General features: G+C 41.0%; 1 protein-coding gene across 3 annotated transcripts in view; it reads left to right on the top strand.

Annotated features, from left to right (window-relative positions):
- SNAPC3 (small nuclear RNA activating complex polypeptide 3) overlaps window positions 1-22389 on the top strand; it is a 38928-nt gene extending 16539 nt beyond the window's left edge. For 2 of the 3 annotated variants that reach the window (XM_032306563.1, XM_032306562.1), the window contains 6 exons: window positions 4868-4972; window positions 6812-6961; window positions 15001-15083; window positions 16370-16534; window positions 20681-20788; window positions 21985-22389. In XM_032306563.1, the coding sequence (XP_032162454.1) occupies window positions 4868-4972; window positions 6812-6961; window positions 15001-15083; window positions 16370-16534; window positions 20681-20788; window positions 21985-22132 (759 nt within the window). In that variant the 3' untranslated portion in view covers window positions 22133-22389. Of the gene's footprint in view, window positions 1-4867; window positions 4973-6811; window positions 6962-15000; window positions 15084-16152; window positions 16271-16369; window positions 16535-20680; window positions 20789-21984 lie in introns of those variants that run through there. The other variant, XM_032306564.1, reaches the window with a different exon arrangement.
- Window positions 22390-22445: the final 56 nt, after the last annotated feature.

Below are 22445 nucleotides of genomic sequence, written 5' to 3'. Positions count from 1 at the left end.
CTCTCTCTCTCTCAAATACATAAATAAATAAAATCCTAAGGAAAAAAAGTATTCTCTCGGTGCACTTGACTAGCTCAGTCAGTAGAGCATGTGACTCTTGACCTTAGGTTATCAGTTCAAGTACCACATTGGGCATAGAGCTTACTTCAAAAAAAAAAAAAAAAGTATTCTCTCTTCTTCACACTTATTTCTTGGAAGACATTGAGAAGAAGGATGTTAATTCTTTGGTACAGTTCACCGGCGAAACCATCTAGTCCTGGGCTTTTCTTTGTTTATAAGTTGTGTTTTTTTTTTTTTTTAAGATTTATTTATTTGACAGAGAGAGATCACAAGTAGGCAGAGAGGCAGGCAGAGAGAGAGAGAGAGGAGGAAGCAGGCTCCCTGCTGAGCAGAGAGCCTGATGCAGGACCCGATCCCAGGACCCTGAGACCATGACCTGAGCCGAAGGCAGCGGCTTAATCCACTGAGCCACCCAGGCGCCCCTGTTTATAAGTTTTTAATTACTGTTCAGTCCCCTTACCATTATGTCACTGCACCAATATACTGTTAATATTCAGATTTTCTGTTTTTTCTTGGATTAGGTTTTTTTTTTAAGATTTTATTTATTCATTTATTTGACAGAGATCAAAGTAGGCAGAGAGGCAGGCAGAGAGAGAGGAAGGGAAGCAGGTTCCCCACTGAGCAGAGAGCCTGACGTGGGACACGACCCTGGGATCATAACCTGAGCTGAAGGCAGAGGCTTTAACCCACTGAGCCACCCAGGCGCCCCTCTTGGATTAGTTTTGATTGTTGCTGTCCTTCTAGTTTTAGGGTCAGTTTCCCCTTTTTACGGTTCCTTACTGTGTACAGTAAGGTTATTTACTTGAGATCGTTCTTTTTTAATGCAGATGTTTATTAGCTGTAAGTTTCCCTTTTTATATTGCTTTTGCAACATCCTGTTCCTTTTTTTTTTTTTTTTTTAAGATTTTATTATTTATTTGACAGAGAGAGAGAATGAGAGAGCATGTGCAAGCGCGCACGCACAAGTAAGGGGAGTGGCAGGCAGAGGAAGAGGGAGAATCAGGCTTCCACAGAGCAAGAGAAGCCTGATGTGGGACTCAAACCCAGGACCCTGGGATTATGACCTGAGTCAGACAACCAACTGAGCCACCTAGGTGCCCTCCTATAAATTTCTCTTGTGTTTTTGTTTTCATTTGTCTCAAGGTATTTTCTTGTGATTTCTTTTTTGACCCATTCGTTTTATTTAAGAGTGTGTTGTTTAATTTCCACTGGTTTTTTAGTTTTTTTCCTATTACTGATTTCTAGTTTTGTTCAGAAAATAAACTTTTCATGATTTCAGTACTTTCATATTCATTAAGGCTTGGTGGTCTAGCTCAGAGAATCATCCATGTGCACTTGAGAAGAATGTTTTGTTGGATGGAGTGTTCTGTATGTGTCAGTTAGGTCTCATTGGTTTATAGTGTTATTTCCTAATTAACTTTGTGTTTAGTTATTCTACTCATTGAAAGTGGGGTATTGAAATTTGCACCTATTATCATTGAACAGTATATTTTTCCCTTCAATTCTGTCAGTTTTGCTTCATGTATTTTGGCTTTCTGTTGTTAGCTACATGTGTGTATAATTATTGTATCTTCTTTTGGGATTCCATATTTTAAAATACTCAGTGTCCTCCTTTGTCTCCTGTAACCTTTTCTGACTTAAAGTTTGTTTTGTCTGACAATAATAGAGCTTTCATTTGGTTACTATTTGTGTGGAATATTTTTTTCCATTTTTTTTTTTTTACTTTCAACCTCTTTGTGTCTTCATGTCTAAAGTGAGTCTCTTACAGAGAGTGTATGGATGATCAAATATTTTTAATCCATTCTGTCAATCTTTGCTTTATTAATGGGAAAGATTGGCCCATCTGTATTTAAAGTAATTACTGATCAGGATTTATTTCTACTATTTAGGTATCTGTATGTCATATCTCTCTTTTGTTCCTTGGTTCCTCTATTACTGTCTTTTTTGGTATTTAGTTAAATTTTTAAGGTATATTTTGTTTTCCTTCTTTCCATGTGTATGTGTTTACTTATTTTTGTAGTGGTTACCTTGTGGATTACAATTACCATTTTAAAGTTCCAACAACCTAATCTTAATAATACCAACTTTGGGGGCACCTGGGTGACTCAGTGGATTAAAACCTCTGCCTTCAGCTCAGGTCATGATCCTGGGGTCCTGGGATCGAGCCCCACATCGGGCTCTCTGCTAGGCAGGGAGCCTGCTTCCCTTCCTCTCTCTGCTTCTCTCTGCCTACTTGTGATCTCTCTGTCAAATAAATAAATAAAATCTTAAAAAAAAAATAATACCAACTTTGTTTCAATAATACCTTGAAGGATAGATACTCCATTCATATATATCTCTGTCCCTACCCCTTGATGTTGTTACTGTCTCAGATCACATTTTTATGTGTCTGTTAACATAAATTTATAAATATTGGGGCGCCTGGGTGGCTCATTTGTTAAGTGTCTGCCTTTAGCTCAGGTCACCATCCCAGGGGCCTGGGATCAAGCCCCACATCCAGCTCCCTGATCCACGGGAAGCCTGCTTCTCCCTCTCCCACTCCCCCTGCTTGTGTTCCTTCTCTCACTGCATTTCTCTCTGTCAAATAAATAAAATCTCTAAAAATAAATAAATAAATTTATAAATATTTTATCCATTTGCTTTTGGGAAAAAAGTTAATACGCTAAAAGTACAGTAGCTCTGGCTTTTATATTTGCCTATGTAGTTAACCATTCCTAGTGTCCTTTTTTTTTTCTTATGGATTCAAGCTATTGTGTATTGTCTTCTAATTTCATCTTGAAGAGCTCTCTTTAGTATTTCTTAAACATAGCCTACTGGTAATGAATTCCCTCATAGTTTTTTTTTTTTTTTTTTTTATCTGAAAATGCCTTAATTTCTTTTTTTAATTCCTGAAGGTTAGTTGTGCCGGGTATAGAATTCTTGGTTAATGTTTTTTTCTTTCATGACTTTTGAATGTGTTTTCCTACTCTCAGCTCACTGAGTGCATTTAAAACAGTTGATTTAACATTTTTGACTAGTAACTTCTATATCTGGGCCACCTCAAGGGTAGTTTTTGTCAGATTTTTTTTTTTTCTGTGAATGCGACATATTTTTTTTGTTTGTTTCTTTGTGTGCTTTATGTTTTTGTTGAGAACAACAAATCTATACTGGACATCCTGAGTATATATTTTTACTTTTTGATTGTTGGAGCTGCATGTATTCCTTGTTGTATATGGTTATGGATATTTCTGTTTCATCATCTCTGCGGACAGCCAGTGACCTGTTTTGAGATTTCCTTAAATGTCTGCCTCCACAAATTTAAAATAAAAGTGGGGGAGGGAAAAATGAAACATGGTGAAACCAGAGAGGGAGACAAACCATAAGAGACTCAATCTCGGGAAACAAACTGAGGCTTGCTGGAGTGGGGTGGGGGGGTGGGGGGGGAGGGATCAGGTGGCTGGGTGATGGACACTGGGAAGGGTATTTGCTATGGGGAGTGCTGTGAATTGTGTAAGACTGGTGAATCATAGACCTGTACCCCTGAAACAAATAATACATTATATGTTAATAATAAATAAATAAATAAATAAATGAAAGAAATAGTTTTAAAAAAAAAAAGCCCTTTTTCTAAATTTCCCAGTAGGTGCTGCTGTGGGAAGCCACTTCTGGCAGGAGGCCCAACACCAAGGCCAGTGTCTCATCAGGGCATTACCAGAGCAAACGAAACAACCCCCAGTTTTGGGAGAACTGGTTTCCCATTGCTTGTCATGGCATCAGCCATCATTCAGGAACATGGGCCCCTATTTCCACATCTTCAGGGGGGCTGAGGACTGGGGGATAGGTAGCTGGTTTGCACTCTGTGCTTATTAATAAAGAGAAGCAGCTTGTCCTTTCATCGTCACTTTCTGAGTTGATATAACTGACTAATCAGGTTCCAGAATTCCACAGCAGTTGGTTTCAGTCTCTCTTTCCATCTTCTTGGTTGCTGTGGGGGAGGGACTGATCCCTAGAGCTGCCTGCTGTGCCATTTTGCGTAGTGTCACTCTCTCTTATTTTTGCATCTGTACTTCTTAAATGGTCTCCTCTAGGGGGCCTGTTTTATAGTTATCGTGCACACATAATAGAAGTGTGAGGGAGTACAGATGCCCTAATGTTGTAAAAGGCAAGACAGTGTTGGTTTTAGAGCCAAACCAGTCTGTATTTACATTCAGGCTTGCTGGTTTATCTTGGGTAAATCTGAACCTTGGTGCATCTGTCAAATAGCTTCATAATAGTGTGAGAGGAGGCATGTGGAAGTGCTATTAGCAGCTGTAAATGCCAGCATTATACCAACATTAGTTGATACTCACGTTTTATCATTGGTTACTAAGCATCTAGGGCCAACCATTATTAGATGCTTTATATACACATTCCTAGCAGTAGTCCTATAAAACGAGTATTTTCAGGCGCCTGGGTGGCTCAGTGGGTTAAGCTACTGCCTTCGGCTCGGGTCATGATCTCAGGGTCCTGGGATTGAGTCCTGCATCGGGCTCTCTGCTCAGCAGGGAGCCTGCTTCCTCCTCTCTCTCTGCCTGCCTCTCTGCCTACTTGTGTTCTCTCTCTGTCAAATAAACAAATAAAATCTTTAAAAAAATATATATTTTCTGTTTTGTTGGGGTTTTTGTTGTTGTTGTTTATAGACGATGAAACTAAAGCTTAGAGAGGTTTTAACAGTTTTCTTAAGGTAAAATTGGGAGTCAAAGCCAGGGCTGCCTAACTTGCTTACCCACTGCCTCATAGCTGAGTCACACTGATTTTAAGGTCTCTTACTTGTTTTTTTCTCCTTCAGGAGTCACATGCCATAGGAAAAAAGCCTGAAAATCCAGCAGACATGATTGAAGAAGGGGAGCTTATCCTATCTGTGAATATCTTATACCCTGTTATATTTCATAAGGTCAGTAGTAAAACCTTTTTAATTTCACAGATAAAATGGGTGACTTCTGTCAAACGATTTAATTATTTGAAGAGTCACAGTCCTTAGGGTCCAAAATCAATGCAAACATATGCTGTTTTATGTAACAGTTATACTGTTGGAATGTGTTATTCCTGATTGCTTCACTGGAAGCAACTGAAAGTATATGTGAATCCACAGTGACTCTAATTATATGAATTCTTGGGTTTGTTTCTTAGTTTTCTTTTGCTTTTGTTTTTGTTTTAATAGAATAGATGACTGGTAAAGGAGTAAGTTAACCTTTTTTCATGAATTCAGAATACTTGGGAAGTTGTCTAACTAAAGACAGTTCTTTGATGAAAATGCAGAAAGTCAATAGCTTAAGGAATATTCAGAAATTTCATAGAGGTCTCTAATTAAAAGAATTCAGTCCTAGCCCAGATGTGTGTATTCTTGATTTCCTGAATAGATGTCACAAACTTTGATAAGGTTTAATTGAAATAATAGTATACCTGATTTGCACTTGTGAATAGTAGTCAGTAATGAAGCATCTGGGATGTAGTTGGTACTAATTATCCTGCCAGTCAAACCAAACCAATAAAACCAAACTTTTGGGTCTGTAACATGAGAGTAGTGTATAGATTGCTTGACTTCCATGAGGTAACTTGCAAGACATTTTAAAACACTGTTGCTGGGGCATCTGGATGGCTCAGTCAGTGTAGGTCGCCCAGCTCTTGATCTCAGGGTCATGAGTTCAAACCCTTGGGTGTGGAGCCTACTTAAAAATCATAATAAATAAAACAGTGCTGCTAGGTGAAGTTATATTCCAAAGGTTCTTGGTAATTACATTTTAGTAGCATCTTGATGATAAACTTTAGCTTAAACTAAGAAAGTTCTGTTGCCAAGTGTCTTAGTCTGTGTGGCTGCTATAACAAAATATCACTGATAGAGAGGCTTATAACCAGCAGTTTGTCCCAGTTCTGGATGCTGGTGATCCAAGCTTGGGGCCAGCACAGGCGGGTGAGGCCATCTTCCATGTCATGGACTTCTCAGGTGGCAGAAGGAGCTAGGGTGCTCTGTGGGATCTTCTGTAAGACCATGAGCCCCATTCATGAGGCTCAACTCTCATGACCTCATCACCCCCACCCCCCAAAGACCCAGCCTCCGAACACTATCACTTGGGCATTAGGATTCCAGTATCTGAATTTGGGGTAGACACAGACATTCAGACCATAGCACCAAGTATCTCAGTTGTCTTTTGGATTCTAAATTAACAGAGGTGGCCGACTGACCATAAGAGAGGTCCATGCCATTGAGAAGAGCGAGTCGGCTGCAGCCACAGGGCCACAGGGGGAAGCACTAGAGACAATTGGGAGTGAGAAGGAATGAGGAGAAGCTATAGACCACAGCCTTTATTGAGGTTTCCATGGCAGGGCAGGGCAGGGCAGAGCGAATGGTTCAGGCTTGGCTAGTTTGAATAATTCCAGCGGGCTTGGGGGTATTGGGTCTGTCTCCCTAGTTGTCTGCTACCTAACCTTAATTGATTTAGAACAGGGAAATACCTACTTGGTGTGTGAGAGTGAGAACAAGGAAGTGGCTGCAGAGACCAGGCTCTGGATCACGGTGGGGATGTAAACAATTTTGTCCATTAATGTGGACCTGTAATTAACGGGTGCCAAATTGACAAATACAGAATCTAAGAAAACACAGAACACTGAGTTATGGGGATAACTTCAAATTAAGAAGACCAGTAACTTCATTTTGATCTGGTCAGGACAGGATTTACAGTTTAATTGCTTTGTCTGTAACTGGACATTTACTTATTTACCATTTGATTTGTAGCACAAAGAACACAAGCCATACCAGACGATGCTGGTATTGGGCAGTCAGAAGCTCACAGAACTGAGGGATTCAATTTGCTGTGTCAGTGACCTCCAGATTGGTGGGGAATTCAGCAACACTCCAGATCAAGCTCCTGAGCACATAAGCAAAGTAAGGTGTTGTGTTTTCTTTTTTTTTCTTAACCCTCATAAAACAAGAAATAATAATAGTAGTAACAATAATAATAAGCTAAATAAGTAGTGATTACTGTAGCAGAATCGTAAATGTTCCAGTAAATCCTTTCTTCTTTTATGCCATTCTGTCAAATTTATCTGTTCTCTTCTTTTTATCATCAAGACATTTTCAAAGATGAGGCTGGGCTCAGGTTTGATTTTCTGTCTATCTCCCATTCAGTTCTCACCCATTCTCTTGTGTACACTCTTCCTTTTAAGGTCATAGTGACATAGTGTCTCCTCCATGTTCATACAACTTGACCTCACTAGCATTTGATTTTGCCATTCACTCTCTCCTCTTTCAAACTCTGAGTTTCCATCTGTCCTAACTGGCCCCAGCAAAGGGTGGGTGTTCGCCTGAGGGCTCACTGCCCAGAGAAGGTCCTGTCAGTCCAAGGCGCAAAACCAAGCCCGGACACATGGCATCTGATGTTGGTCCTTAGCTGCTGTTTGCCACGGAGATGCTGTCAAAAGGACAGAAATTTACATATCCATTGGTTAAAGATAGAAAGGGGCAGAGTGGTAGACTGGCCACCCACAAAGTTTTCTGAAGGGGTTGCTTGCCCTGTAGAGTAGTAGGGCCTTGATCTCTCTGGAGTTCATGGTAAGGCCAATGAGCTAATTCTGTTACTTGGTGCAACTCTGGTGGAAGACTCAGATTTACTGGCCCACTTAAAAGGGGCAGCCTCTCCTGTAGCTCAGAAAAGAATATTTGGGTCAGATAGAATGGGGAGAGAGTTTGGATGAGAACCACCACAGTCACTATTTTTGCCAGTTCCTGTGCCACCAGCCACAAAACTGTTCTTAGCACATAGGTTTCAGGGTGCCTGGGTGGCTCAGTCAGTTGTGTCTGACTCCGCTCAGGTCACGATCTCAGGGTCCTAGGATCAAGCCCCGGATTGGGCTCCCTGCTTAGTGGGGAGTCTGCTTCTCCCTCACCTCTTGCCTCCTTCCCCCTGCTCATGCTCTTTCTGTCAGATTAAAAAAAAAAAAAAAAGTGGGCTTCACTTTGGTGGTTCTTATAAATTCTTCTGGGCTTTCCTCAGTTTTCATGGTTTTAAGTGTACTCTAATCTTTGTTAGTGACTCTCTGTCTGCTGCCTTCTCTCCTCATTTCCAAACCATTATTTTGAGTGCCTGCTGGACATTGTCATTGAGCCTCAGTGCTGCCTGGCATTTTTTTCACATCTCTATAGTTGATTCACTCTGCTCCTTTTCCGGGGGTGCGGCGGGGGGCAGCTGTGATTCATTCTGCAACTGCCTACATATCCTCATGACTTACCGTCAGTGGAAACTTTGGCTGTTTGTTTCTTGGAGAACATAAAGTTACCAGAAAAGAACTTTCCATCACCTCTCACCTCTTTACCTCCACTGAGCCATCTCCTGCCTTCCCACCCGGGACAGAGCTGGACTAAAGCTCTGCCACCTGAGGCCAGGCTGCCTGCCCATGCGGTCCCATGTCTCACCGTGCTTGGCCTCACATCATGGTCCACTCCATTCTGCCAGCTCTCCCTTCATTACAGGTGTGCCGTGATGGCTCCCTTCCTGAACCTTGTCTCGACGCGCGGCTTCCTCTAGCCACCATTCATCTTTCTGCTTCCTCCTCAGCAAACCAGAGAGAATAACAGCAAGTAGGAACAATAATGCGTTATTAATAAGAGCTCCTAAATTCATTGTTTGTCTCTTTCTGCCATCACCTTGTCTTGTACTCACTCTTGTTCCCACCACTCTTCAAAAATCACTTTTCTTGCTGCCACCGTATACGTCATTCTCAGACCTTTTCTGACCACTCATCGGGTGTGACTCCATGGACTATTCCTTCTTCCTTGCAGGATTTTTTTTACTCAACTTTTAGGACATTACACCCATCTGATTTGCCTTCTCTCTGACTGACTTTTAATTAATTCCTTTGTTGAATGCTTCTCATTTTCCTGGCTTTTGTTGTAAAGCCCTGGGAGTCGGTCCTCAGACTCCCTTTGATGTATCCTCCTAGGTGATCTTACCCAGATTCAGAGCTGTCAGTACTGGGAATTCCAAAATTCTCACCAATCTCAGCATCTTCTCTGACCTCCAGACTTCTATATCCAACAGTCTTCTTGACAGCTTTTTTATTTATTTAAGTAGTGTCTAACCCAATGTGAGGCTCTAAGAGTCTCATGATCTTGGTCCCTGAGATCAAGACTCACGTGCTCTTCCAGCTGAGCCAGCCAGGTGCCCCATCCTTGACAGTTTTTCTTGGATGTCCAACAGCCATCTCAAATATAATCTGTTCACCAGCAAATGCTATACTGCTCCACGAAAGCCTGTGCGCCCCAGTGTTCCTGTCTCAGTAAATATGCCCATCGTGCATCTGGTGACTTGGGCTACAAACCTGGAGGCCTCCTCATCTCCTTTTCCTTCCGCATTGAAGGCATCAGCGAGAGCTTTGACTCTACTTTGAAAATACATTTAGGCTTTGCCCTGCTCCTCTCTCTTTCTCAAAGATAAAAAAAAATAAATCTTTAAAAAAAGTAAAAGATAAAGCCTTTGAAAATAAAAATGAAAAAAAATCAATCCTGTCATTCTCCGACCTAAAAATCTAAGTGGATCTCTGTAGGCTGACATACAAGGCCTTTTGTCATGATGATTCCCAAGTTACCTTTCCATGCTATCCAGCCTCTACTTCTGCAACTTATGTTTCAGCCACAGAGAATTTGTGTTGCTCAAGCATGACACTTTTTCATGCCTCCAAATGTCTGAACTTGGTCGGAAGCCCTTTCCCTCCCTCCCTCCCTCTGTCCGTCTGACTCACGCTCATATTCCACACTCAGCTTAAAACTCATATTACATAAAATCTCTCCTGACTGCCCTCTCTTTGCCACTCTGGCACCATTTCTTTGGCCATTATAGTGTCTGTAATAATTGGCTGGTGCTGTCTGCTGTGTCTCTGTGCCCCACAAGGTGGGCTGTGTTCCAGTCCTTTTGCTGATGGGCAAGGAGACCAGCATTCTATGACTCACATGTAGATTTCACTTAGTTTTCTCTTTCTACCAAAAATGGTTTTAAGATAATTGGTTTTTTCAGGTTTGGCATCTCGGTGCTGTGGGACATAAACATTAGATTAGAGAGAAACAAATGGAATTTCAAGGCTGTATGCAGACCAAGAAATAAAAATTTATCTTCTTTTGAAGGAGAAGCAGCAGCCTTCAGCAGTTTCTCCACCCTACCAAAAAAAAAAAAATGTAATTATAAAGTTTTTATAAATCCACTTTAATAAGCAGACTCTGAGTTCACTCTCATGGCAGTCTCATGTTGTCCTTGTTCAAGGCAGCTGGATTCTGATCTGGGAGTCAGTCTGAGGGCCAGAAAGCCCAGAGAGGGTTTCTAACCAGGTATGCCTAGTTTGTAGTTTTTATGTATCGGAGCTGATGTGTTTCACAGCCTTTTTTAAAAAGATTTTACTTATGTATTTGTCAGAGAGAGAGAGAGCACAAGCAGGCAGAGGCAGAGAGAGAAGCGGGCTCCCCGCGGAGCAGGGAGCCCGATGCGAAACTGGATCCGAGGACCCTGGGATCATAAACTAAGCCAAAGGCAGTGGCTTAACCAACTGAGCCACCCAGGTGTCCCCGTTCAGCAGCTTTCTCAGCAGGGGGCTGGTAGATTTCATTATCCTGGCTTAAATACCGAACGCATGTGTGGTTGTATTGTTTCTGCCTCTTCCAGCTCTTTATTAAACGAATAACCTCTGATGATTGAGTGCTTGCTACCTGCTGGACAGAAGTATGCTTTGGACAGAATTAGCACCGGTCGAGGGGTAAGAAAAAGTTGGGTCAGCGGGCCCTCATGTGTTGCCGGAGTTGGGTGAGCAGGGTGGAGGATTCAGACTGCTGTTGACTTGCCTTCCAAGCCCCACATCCTCCTTTGCCACACGTGATGTCAGGCCCGAGGGTTTTCCCTGCCCTTTGGTTGACTTGCTGACTAGGCAGCGAGTGAAACCCCGAGCTGTGCTGTGCGTCACCGCAGCTTCTACAAGGACTCCGGAATCTCTGTTCAGAGAGCTGTTTCGTGCTCCCTTGGTCTGCAGCTGTGGTTTAAGGAAGTGAACGGCTGAATTAGTGACATTTTGCAGATACTGACATTTGTCTGACCTATGGAAAGATTTTCATTTCACTGATTGGCATTTGTATTTTATGGTTTGGTTTTTTTTTTAATTTTTGCTTTGGAATTTTTTTTTTCCTCTGATTATCTGAGTCCTCATCTTTCTTGGTGAGTCTGGTCCCTTGGAAAAGTTTGACCATATGCACAAGAGATAGTATGAGTCCTTATGTACCCATTACCCACCTTCCCCAAATCTCAGCATTTGCCAAATTGTTTTATCTGTTCACCCAGCAAAACGGAGAACTGGTCCATAAGTTATAGTGCTTTTTCTTAAGTTAAATAGCATGTACTCCACTGGTAAGCATGGGCAAAACATCGGTAAATTGCAGTTCCTGTAGCTGAGGAAAGGAGTATCTTCATTTCAACCATAACCAAGAATTCTTAAAGTCTAGATGACTTTAGTATCTGAGCAGACTGGGAACATTGAGCCAGTATATTTTAATCTCTTAAATCATACATCTGAAGTGTAGTAAGTTTTGCTAACATTTGTTTTTCGGACTATAGTAGTCAAAGAATGGAGTGCATTTTTTAAAATATATGTATAAGATCAGGCCACTGGAGTGGTAGGATTGGGCCCCGAATCAGGCTTTCTGCTCAGCAGGGAGCAGAAAGGCCGAGAATGTAGTTCGTAAGTGACAAGGCTACTATTTACAAGAGTCCCACTGGTAGTCTTTCCCCCTGAACCGGTTCCTTTGCTGTTTTTGGTTGCCTCCAGCTGCAACTCTCCCTCGGCACCTCCCCACAGCTCCTGCTCGCGCTCTCTCTCTCTCTCAGTTAAATAAATAAATAAACAAAACCTTAAAAAAAAAACCCCAAAACACCAGGTCTTTATTTATAATAAGTAGCAGCAACAGGTGCCAGGTATTTTCTTAAAGTTCCTCTAAGCAAGACACTTAAGAGATTGACAACAAAAAGAAAGAAAAAGATGAACTAATCTGAGCAATGTTAAAAACAGACCAGATATTAAAATGTGAGGGACCACTAAAAAAGCAAAACAACACTCGAGTAGAAAATAGTGGCCTGATTTTATACATATATTAATTAATTAACTAATCATGATCTGAGCTGAAGGCAGTCACTCAACCAACCAAGCCACCCAGGCCCCCCGGAGGCAGACACTTAACCAACTGAACCAGCCTTCTGCCCCTGCTTCTGAAGTTCTAATACAGCTGATTTGAATGTTAGCAAGAGAACAAACTACTGATGCTTAAAATTACATATAGGTGACTTTGTTCACATGATCTGGTTAGTTCTTGATAGTTACTTTGTTTATGAAGTGGAAATAGTAGACTCTGGGGCTATGTTAGGTTTATAACAGAAGTAACTTCTTTCACTAGGTTTTCCATATTGGTTGGCGATCCTCCCCTCTCCAAAGCTGGTCACCTAAACTAGCTGACAAAATAGGGAAACTATTAGTGAGGGTCTCTGCTTGCCACTGAAAATCAGAATTACCTGGTGTTGACATTGCTCACATCTTCTGTTCTGTTTGTGTACCAGAGTTATTATAGGAGGACTTCAGATTTAGGGAAAACAGTTCCCCTTCTAAATAATAACGATGCCAGCCAAAAGCATTAAGTTGCCTAAATCACTTCCATTTTTGTAGAAGCATTTTATCATGAATAAAAAAATGAAACTTTTGTTTTTATTTCCAAAATAAGGCAATATTCTTTCAGAACCTTTATTTTAGGGGCGCCTGGGTGGCTCAGTGGGTTAAAGCCTCTGCCTTCGGCTCACGTCATGGTCTCAGGATCCTGGGATCGAGCCCCACATTTGGACTCTCTGCTTGTCAGGGAGTCTGCTTCCCCCTCTCTCTCTGCCTGCCTCTCTGCCTACTTGTGATCTCTGTCTGTCAAATAAATAAACAAAATCTTTATTAAAAAAAAAAGAATCTTTATTTTAGACCCTAGCTTTCTTCGTTGAGGGTACAGAAGTATATTTAGTGGTAGTTTTTGTGTTTAACAGTAGCTCGATTGAGCATTCTAGTATAGATTATCCTTTTATCTCTGCAAGCACCTAGGAAGAACGTAATAGCTTTACTCATGCGTTACATGAAGAAACAGGGTCGGGGTGCCTGGGTGGCTCAGTTGGTTAAGCAACTGCCTTCGGCTCAGGTCATGATCCCAGAGTCCCAGGATCGAGTCCCATAGTGGGCTCCCAGCAACACGGGGAGTCTGCCTCTCCCTCTGACCTTCTTCCTTCTCCTGCTCCCTCTCACAGTCTCGCTCTCAAATAAATACATAAAATCTTCAAAGAAAGAAACAGGGTCAGGGAAATGGAGTGACGGCCTGAGGAGAAACAGCACAGCCAGTCTCATAAGGGTGGCTGATGTCATTACCGGATAACCTGTAAACGAGGGCATGGACAAAGAAAAATAGAAGCTTTGTGAGAGGAGATGAATTGCAGTTATTTTGGGGGAAGATTTTTTTTTTGAATACCCGAAACTTACGTATCTTTCATAGTTGATGAACCGCAGTCTTGTAAGATAGCGGGACAGAGAGACTCACACAGGTGAGGAACCCAAGGTCTGAGGAGTACATATACGCAAGGAGAAAGAACACAGGTCTCCTGACCCTCCCCCAGGGCTCTGGTTGTTAGGACATCGTGAAGAGCAGTCGAACAGAGTGCCTCTGGCACTGCTTGCCCGTCTGAGTCCTGGGGAGCTTGGGAAAACATCAGTGCCTGGGCCACATCCTGAGAGCTTCTCATGTAATGGCTCTGAGGTGAGACTTGGTCTTTGGTGTTCCTGTGGTTCATTCTGTTACCAGTGAGCATCAAGAGACACTCGCCCCTCTGGAAAGGCTGGTAGACTGAAAGTTAAGAAACCTGACGGTTCAAGCCAGTTGTGCGACTACTCTGGTATTCTGGGGCAAGCCTGCTTGAGTAAAAAGAGATAATTCTGCCTAAGTCAAACTCTGCCTAAGAATTACTGAAGATTTGAAGGGAGAATTTTTTATAAAAGTACACTGAGAGGCGGCACCTGGATGGCACAGCTGGTTGATCCGAATCTTGGTTTCGGCTCAGGTTGTGATCTCAGGGTTGTGGGATGGAGCCTGTTGTTGGGCTCCATGCTCTGTATGGAGCCTGTTGGAGAGTCTCTGTCCTTCCGCTCTTCTTGCTTGTGCTTTCAAAGAAATAATCTTTAAAAAAAAAAAAAAGGTATACTGAGGGGTGCCTGGGTGGCTCAGTCGGTTGGGTTTCTGCCTTCACCCCAGTTCCTGACCCCAGGGTCCTGGGATCGAGCCCCACACCGGGGTCCCTGCTCAGCAGAGAGTCTGCTTCTGCCTCTCCTCCCCACTCACACTCTCTCTCACTATCTCTGTTTCTTTCTCAAATAAATAACTAAATTTTTTTTTAAAGTATCCTGAAAATATTAAAAAATAGAACAGAAAAACCTAAGTTTGTGATCACTAATAATTGCTGGGGAAATATAAAAGATGTGACTTTTGGTTTTTACTTCTAGTATCCAAAATAATTCACTGCTGTGTATTCGCAAAATAAAATAATATTGTTTATTTCACTTCTAATTAGGGTCCTTTCACAAATCTCAGAATATACAAAATTTAAGTCGGACTTAGTGATTAAAACTGCAATAGGATAATGAAAACAGCTGCAAGGATCAGATGTTTACATTTCCATCCCTGGTAAATAGCATAATACTTGTCACATAGGAAGTTCCCGTTAAACAGTAAGGAAATTACCGAGCTAAGCGTGTTCTGTAAGGTTGCATACAGTTACTATAAAGCATATTAGTGTGGTTTTATGACCTATAGATTTTGAATTGGTAGCAATTTCCTAATTATTAGTAGAGGACTCTCTTTCAATGCCATCTGTTTCCTTATAGGACCTGTACAAATCAGCCTTCTTTTATTTCGAAGGGACATTTTACAATGATAAAAGATACCCGGAGTGCAGAGATCTAAGCAGGTACAATTTTCAAAAATCTTCTCGGTTTTTCCTGTTTCTAGTTCTTGGAATAGATCTCCACACATCCTGTTAACTGGTCTGTTAAGGGTCTTTGCCAAAGAACTGTTTTGTTAGACTGTTTTGTTGTTTGTTTGGGGATCAGAAGTATCTCTCAGTTTAAAATATATTCAGTTATTTCATCTGGTTGGCCTAGGTATTAGTAAGTTAATCACAATTCTTACTTCAGGAAGAAACTTCCTAGCAAAGAACTGACACGGACCATTTCAAAATCTTTGTGTTATCTATTATCTTAGAAACGACAGCAAATCTTGGAATGCTTGGTTGGCTCAGCCAGTAGCTACTCTTGATCACAGGGGTTGTGAGTTTGAGCCCCATATTGGGTGTGGAGCCTACTTTAAAAAAAGTCTAGCAAATCTTGTATTGAGCCATAGATACATCTGAGAAACTAACTCCCTCTGAAACACTTCATTAGTCTTTTTCATATTTAGGTGATAGCAATAAGTTAGTCTTACTGTTTTTTCTGTTTGCCCAGTATATACTGTTGTTTGCCCTAGATGAGTGTGTAAATACATGGTTAAGTATATAACATGAAAAATGTGTAGCTTATAGTCATGTTAATTAGCTCATACTTTTGCTATGTGTCCTAGCAACTAGAACATACATGTATATTGTTTCTGAGTGTTTATATACGTTCTTTTTCATTGTAGCCATTTGTATCTGTGTTCTAGTGCAGCAGTTCTCAAATGTGCTGGTTTCAGCCTTCCTTTATACTGTAATTGAGGACTCCAGCCCGCTTTTGATGATGTGGGCTATAGCTATCAGTGTTTACCATATTAGAAGTTGAAACTAAGAAATATTTCAAATATTAACTACTCCCATTACATGTTAACATTAATAATTTGGGGGAGGAAATAACTTTTTCAGAACAGAATGAGACAAATGGCATTGTTCTGAATTTTCCATTCAGTCTGAAGTAATAAAACACATCATGTAGCCGTTAGAATACTGGAGAGAATAGGAGTTGAAAAGGGCAAATGACATTTTATCCCAAAGATCCTTTTGACTTCAGGAACCACACTTGGAGAACTGTTGCTCTAATGGATAAAGACACATTCAGAGTTCTTGATTTCTACATGTGTCAACCACTGAGATTTTCACCTCAAGGTGGCAATTGTCCAGTTTATTGGGTGAGCCAGGCTTTTGAAATACTTGTAGTCACAAACCATTTTCTGTCATTTTTAGATTTTTGTGGCGTAATGAAATATCATCTTTTCCCCCCGCTTCAGAACTATCATTGAATGGTCAGAGTCCCATGACAGAGGCTATGGAAAATTTCAGACTGCCAAAATGGAAGATTTCACCTTCAATGACCTGTTTATTAAACTGGGTTTTCCTTACTTATATTGTCACCAGGGAGACTGTGAACATGTTATTGTCATCACTGACATAAGGTAAGTAGCAGCACTCAGAACATGATGTCATTTGCTCTGTTTTCCTTTTCTTGATTTCACAGTATAAAAGCACAGGCAGTTGGAGTTGGTTTGTTTTTGTTTTTAAGATTTTATTTAATTTGACTTCAGTGAGAGAGGGAGTGGGAGAGGGAGAAGCAGGCTTCCTTCTGAGCAGGGAGCCCTATGTGGGGCTTGATCCCAGGACCCTGGGATCATGAACTGTGCCGAAGGCAGACGCTGAACGACTTAGCCGCTCAGGCTCCTCTGGTTTTGCTTTTGTTTTTGTTAAGATTTTATTTATTTGACAGAGAGAGATCACAAGTAGGCAGAGAGACAGGCAGAGAAAGGTGGGGAAGCAGGCTTCCTGCCAAGCAGAGAGCCCGATGTGGGGCTTGATCCCAGGACCCTGAGATCATGACCCGAGCTGAAGGCAGAGGCTGCACCCATTGACCCACCCAGGCACCCCTGTTTTTAATAAGAGAAATAAAAGTAGTCACTGTAGCTTGGCTTGGGACCAGCAAAATCATGTCTGCTTTCCATGGACTGACCAACTCTCCATCCATTTGTATCCTGTCTTTATTTTGGGAATATCTATAATAGAAATACTTGATTAGAGTTGTCAGAAATCCATAAATAAGTGTCTCCATTTGTATATCCAGCCGGCAGTAGCCATCCACTTCGTGTAGCACTTTGTATCTCCTGTTGCGCCTTTTGCTTAGCAAACTTGCAACTGTGTATCTAGGTTTCTTGTCTCTTTGCCAGAATTTTAAGGAGATCAAAGGGAACTGGGGGGAAGAGAAGAGTAATTCTAATATTTGACAAATGTGAAGTCTTAATGTTTTCATCAAGTATAAAGTGAGGATTAGTTTTTTTTTTTTTAATATTTTATTTATTTGACAGATAGAGATCACAGGTAGGCAGAGAGGCAGGCAGAGAGAGAGGAGGGAGAAGCAGGCTCCCCTCTGAGCAGAGCCTGATGCAGGGCTCGATCCCAGGACCCTGAGATCATGACCTGAGCTAAGGCAAAAGGTTAACCCACTGAGCCACCAGGTGCCCAGGACTAGTTTTTTATAATTAAAGATTTTATTTATTTATTTGAGAGATAGTGAGAGAGTATGAGAGGGGAGAAGGTCAGAGGGAGAAGCAGACTCCCTGTGGAGCTGGGAGCCCAATGCGGGATTCCATCCGGGGTCTCTGGGATCGACACCTGAGCCAAAGGCAGTTGCTCAACCAACTGAGTCGCCCAGGCGTCTGAGAGGACTAGTTTAAAATAAGATTTTATTATAATTTTATATAGCTTGGGTTGTGTCTTTCTCATGAATAAGGCCATTCGTTTCCTTATTTAGGAAATCTGTAAAGGATCAGTATATAGAAATAAGCCCTGCTCCATCCCTGCTTTAATTCTGAGAGACCATTTTTAGGTTTTTTGTTTGTTTGTTTGTGGAGCAGTGATACACCCATACTTTTTATTATACCAGTAATAGGAACTGATGCCTTTACAAAGTCCCTGCCTCCACATTTCTTGAAATTTAGTGGCCAGTTTCCAAAATTTACCTGCACTCATTCTTGGGAAGGTCCCCGAGGAAGTACTCCACACTCCCCTTTAGTAAACCTTGAAATAGAAAAACAGGAGTGCAGGGGCGCCTGGGTGGCTCAGTTAGTTAAGCATCTGCCTTTGGCTCAGCTCATGATCCCAGGGTCCTGGCATCAAGTCCCACGTTGGGCTGCCTGCTTCTGTCTGCTGCTGCCCCTGCTTATGCTCTCTCTTTCTCTGACAAGTAAAATCTTAAAACAAACAAACAAAAAAACCATGAAGGCAAAGCAGAACAGATAATGCAGGGAAAGGAGAATCCCAGCACGATGGCCATCTAGCCAATTCGTCCGAAGACTAGAGCACAGCGGAGAACTCGGGAAGGAAGGGTGTCTAGGACTGCCACGTCTCCCGCTTGTGCATTAACACACTCGACAGTGCGGTTCTCATTCTGTCAGGAAGTTCAGAACTAAATTGGCAACAGATATGTGCAACCTAAGCATATGTGAACCTGAGAGAAGTAGCTAGCTGGCAGCTTCTGGCTCGCAGCTAGAGAACCGTGTATTACATGATAAAGGGAAAGTTAGGCGCAAAAAAAAGTTAGAGTTTAGGTGCAAGTAGTAATATTAATTTGGCATCATGTAAACGTTGAATATTTAACCAAAGTTATTTTGGTTCTTTAGAGGGATGTTGAGGGGATAAATTCTAAAGAAACAGTTAAATGTTTCAGTAGCCCTTAGGGGAAGGAGATTTGCTGAAGCAAAGGGCCAGGGGGCCAGGAGAGCTCATAAATTCCAGTTTTGTAGGACTGAAAATTATATACATTTGATAATGTGTTACATTTTATATAAGCTTTTCTGCCTGCTCTTTCACTGAAGCGGAATGTGCCTGAGAATTAGCCTAAGATGGAAGACAACCCACTTTTCTGTTATTTTAGTTTATCATTTCTTACTGTACAGCAGTGTCATCCTTAAACTCAAGGCAATATGGGAAAAGAATTCATGCTTACTTATTTTTTTAAGATTTTATTTATTTGACAGACACAGCAAGAGAGGGAACACAAGCAGGGGGAGTGGGAGAGGGAGAAGCAGGCTTCCTGCAGAGCAGTGAGCCTGATGAGGGACTTGATCCCAGGACCCTAGGATCATGACCCAAGCCGAAAGCAGATGCTTAACGACTGAGCCACCCAGGTGCCCCACAATTCACGCTCATTAAACATCTGCACCGTGGGAGGTTTCTAAGGAATTTTTTTAGTTTTTTAAAAAATTTTTTTAATTTCACTTTTTAAAAGATTTTATTTTTAAGCAGTCTCTACTCCCAGTGTGGGGGTTGAAGCCACAACCCACGAGACCAAGAGTTACATGCTCTATCAGCTGAATCAGGCAGGCGCCCTTTAAAGAATTTTTAGATGTAATTTGGACTACAAGTCATTTTTCAAAAAGATTTTATTTATTTGAAAGAGAGAGAGGGCACATGAGCAGGGAGGAGTAGAGGCAGAGGGAGAAGCAGGCTCCCTGCTCGAGCCTGACACAGGGCTTGATCCCAGGACCCTCGGATCATGACCCGAGCTGGAGGCAGAAGTTTAACTCCCTGAGCCACCCAGGCACCCCTGCACTACAAGTCATTTCTGTCTTCTAGGTGGATTTAATCATTCAGTGCCATTCCATAGTCTGATCGTTGGTAAACTCTTACAAGTTTACTATTTTTTTTAAAGATTTTATTTATTTATTTGACAGAGAGAGATCACAAGTAGGCAGAGAAGCAGGCAGAGACAAAGAGGGGCTCTCTAAGCAGAGAGCCTGATGCGGGGCTCGATTCCAGGACCCTGAGATCATGACCTGAGCAGAAGGCAGAGGCTCAACTCACTGAGCCACCCAGGCACCCCTACCAATCATCTTCTGATACAAAGTTGATATATTGCTATCCTTTCTTACTAAAAGACAAAAACTAAGAATCATTTTAAAATTAAGGTCAGGACCTTTAGAATACTCTGGCACAGTCCCTTTCATTTTCTGGATGACGAATGTAAGGTCCAGTATGGTTAAGGAATTTATTCACACCCAGTCAGCTGATTAGTGGCACAGTAGAGACTGATTTCATTAATAATTCACAAATTCTGACACCTAAAGCTAAAGTCTTCTGTCAGTTCACATTATACCAGGAGTCTGATTTAGATTTTAATAAAGAGGATAGTAAACAAGAGCCACGTAACACATGACCAAATAGATAAAATAGTTGCTCAGACTGTCTTCCAGGAAGGTGGTGAGTGTTGAGTAAAGCAGGGGCTCTCTGATGGAATGCGTTCAAGATCTGCACGCAGACTGCCCTCTTGGAGGGTCATAGAGCACATGACCTGTTCGGGAAATTTCACCTGAAAGAAAACATGGTTTAATCCCAAATGATCTTCAGGAGATGTTTTCTTAGAACAAAGTTTAGTCAGACCTAGTGTAACAAATAATTTTATACCTGAGTCTTTCCTAAGGAAAAAAAAATTGAAAAATATATCTACTAGGTTCTTAATGTTGAGGTACAGATCTGTTTCTTCATCGATAACAATTTGCATTTTTTAAACAATTTGCATTTTAATATATTCATTTACTTCTCATGTACAAAAGGCTCGCACATTGTGATGACTGCTTGGACAGGACACTTTATCCCCTTCTTATCAAGAAGCATTGGCTGTGGACTAGAAAATGTTTTGTTTGTAAAACGTACACAGCCAGGTAAGTGGTATCTGTTTCTTTCTTCAAGAATTACTGGTTTTCATTAAGTCAAGTACTTTACATTTTTGGTATTTCGTTGTTTCCTAGTTTAAATTTGAATCTGAGAACTTACACTGTGGGGGTATGAGTAAAAGAAATGGTTTTATCTAGTACATAAGTGCTGCAAATTAGCAGGTTACATTTAAACAGTAAGGAAATGCATTCTGTGTAGTTAAAGTCCAGAGCTGGCTCAGACTTTGGATCTTTTTTTGTCTTTCTCTCTGCAGTCTACAAAATCAGCTTCATCCACGGCTGCTCCTCCATGAAAAAACAATACAACATTCAGTATATAGAATGAGGTCAAAATATGGGTTCATAAAATTTTTACTTTATGTGATACTTCACGTTTAGTTTGGTTTTTAACTGTGGATCAGGGTCAAAAAATTCTGAGGAAAAAAGAATATTTGTGTATCAGATTTGGGGGTGTGGGTTCTTCCCACCCCGCCCCTCCCATGGGCTTTTCTAAATGATCAGTAGGAAAACATGATAAATCAGTTATCAAACTGGAAATCGGGGAATGTTAAAATAGACCATGAAATGCAGATTCAAATAGATTGCTGAAAAAGTCTTTCATCTTCCCATGACCAGTAGTAATGTCTCAGGCAAGGAAACATTGTATCAATTCAATGTTGCCTATATTTCCATTTGCATACACTCTGTAACATTTTATCCTGACTTCTAGGTAAAACACATGGGAGTTTTCAAATTTGCCAAGACTAATTTACCAGTTAAAAAGATAAGTTACAGAAAAGTTCATCAGGTCTGTAGCATCTAATACATTCCGTTTTTTCAAGATGGCCAATTACATTTTAACAGTTACTTGGAGGATTGGTTAAGTCATACCAGAAGTGTATATAGGGTGCTTTCACGTATGGATTTTTATTTTGCTGTACTTACTTTTAAGAAGTCTTTAAGAGAAACAGCCTTCTGCAGGGTTTCTGTTAGTTGCCCTTTTGCCTTGCAGAGTATTGGTAGTGATATTTCTGTATCTATATGTATACAAAATTGTAGAAAGGATTACAGTGTATTAAGATAGGATGACAAGGCAATAGTGGGAATGTTATGTTTCCACATCACTACAGGTCATAACGCATTAAAGTATGAGAAAGTTGATTGTGATGGTGTAATCTTTTTTTTTTTTTTTTTTTAAATTACAGATGGGTAACGAACAATGACAGTTTTGCACCAGAGGACCCATGTTTCTTTTGTGATGTTTGCTTTCGGATGCTCCACTATGATTCAGAAGGCAACAAACTAGGAGAATTCCTTGCTTATCCTTACGTTGATCCTGGAACCTTTAATTAATAACAACAAAAAATGTACCTGTGAAGTAACTGTCCTCTTGGATGGTTACTTTATTTCCAGAAGGTGCCACTGAAGAACAGGACCCACCTGAAATAGTCAGCTAGTTACCCACATGCCAGCAAAAGTTCACATCACAGGTTTTTTTTTTTTTTTTTTTTTTTTAAATCACAGTTTTTCTTATAAAGTAACTTCTGTTTAGAAATATATTCTTTTAGTGTTCATTTCAAAATAAGGTTTTTATTTGATGTGTTTGCCCATTTTTAAAGTGTGTTTATTTTACTTAGTTGTAGGACTGCTTTATGTTTTTTGAATA

The sequence above is a fragment of the Mustela erminea genome, chromosome 12 (genome assembly GCF_009829155.1).
Source record: "Mustela erminea isolate mMusErm1 chromosome 12, mMusErm1.Pri, whole genome shotgun sequence".
Classification (NCBI taxonomy): domain Eukaryota; kingdom Metazoa; phylum Chordata; class Mammalia; order Carnivora; family Mustelidae; genus Mustela; species Mustela erminea.
This window is presented reverse-complemented; position numbering and strand designations above follow the sequence as displayed.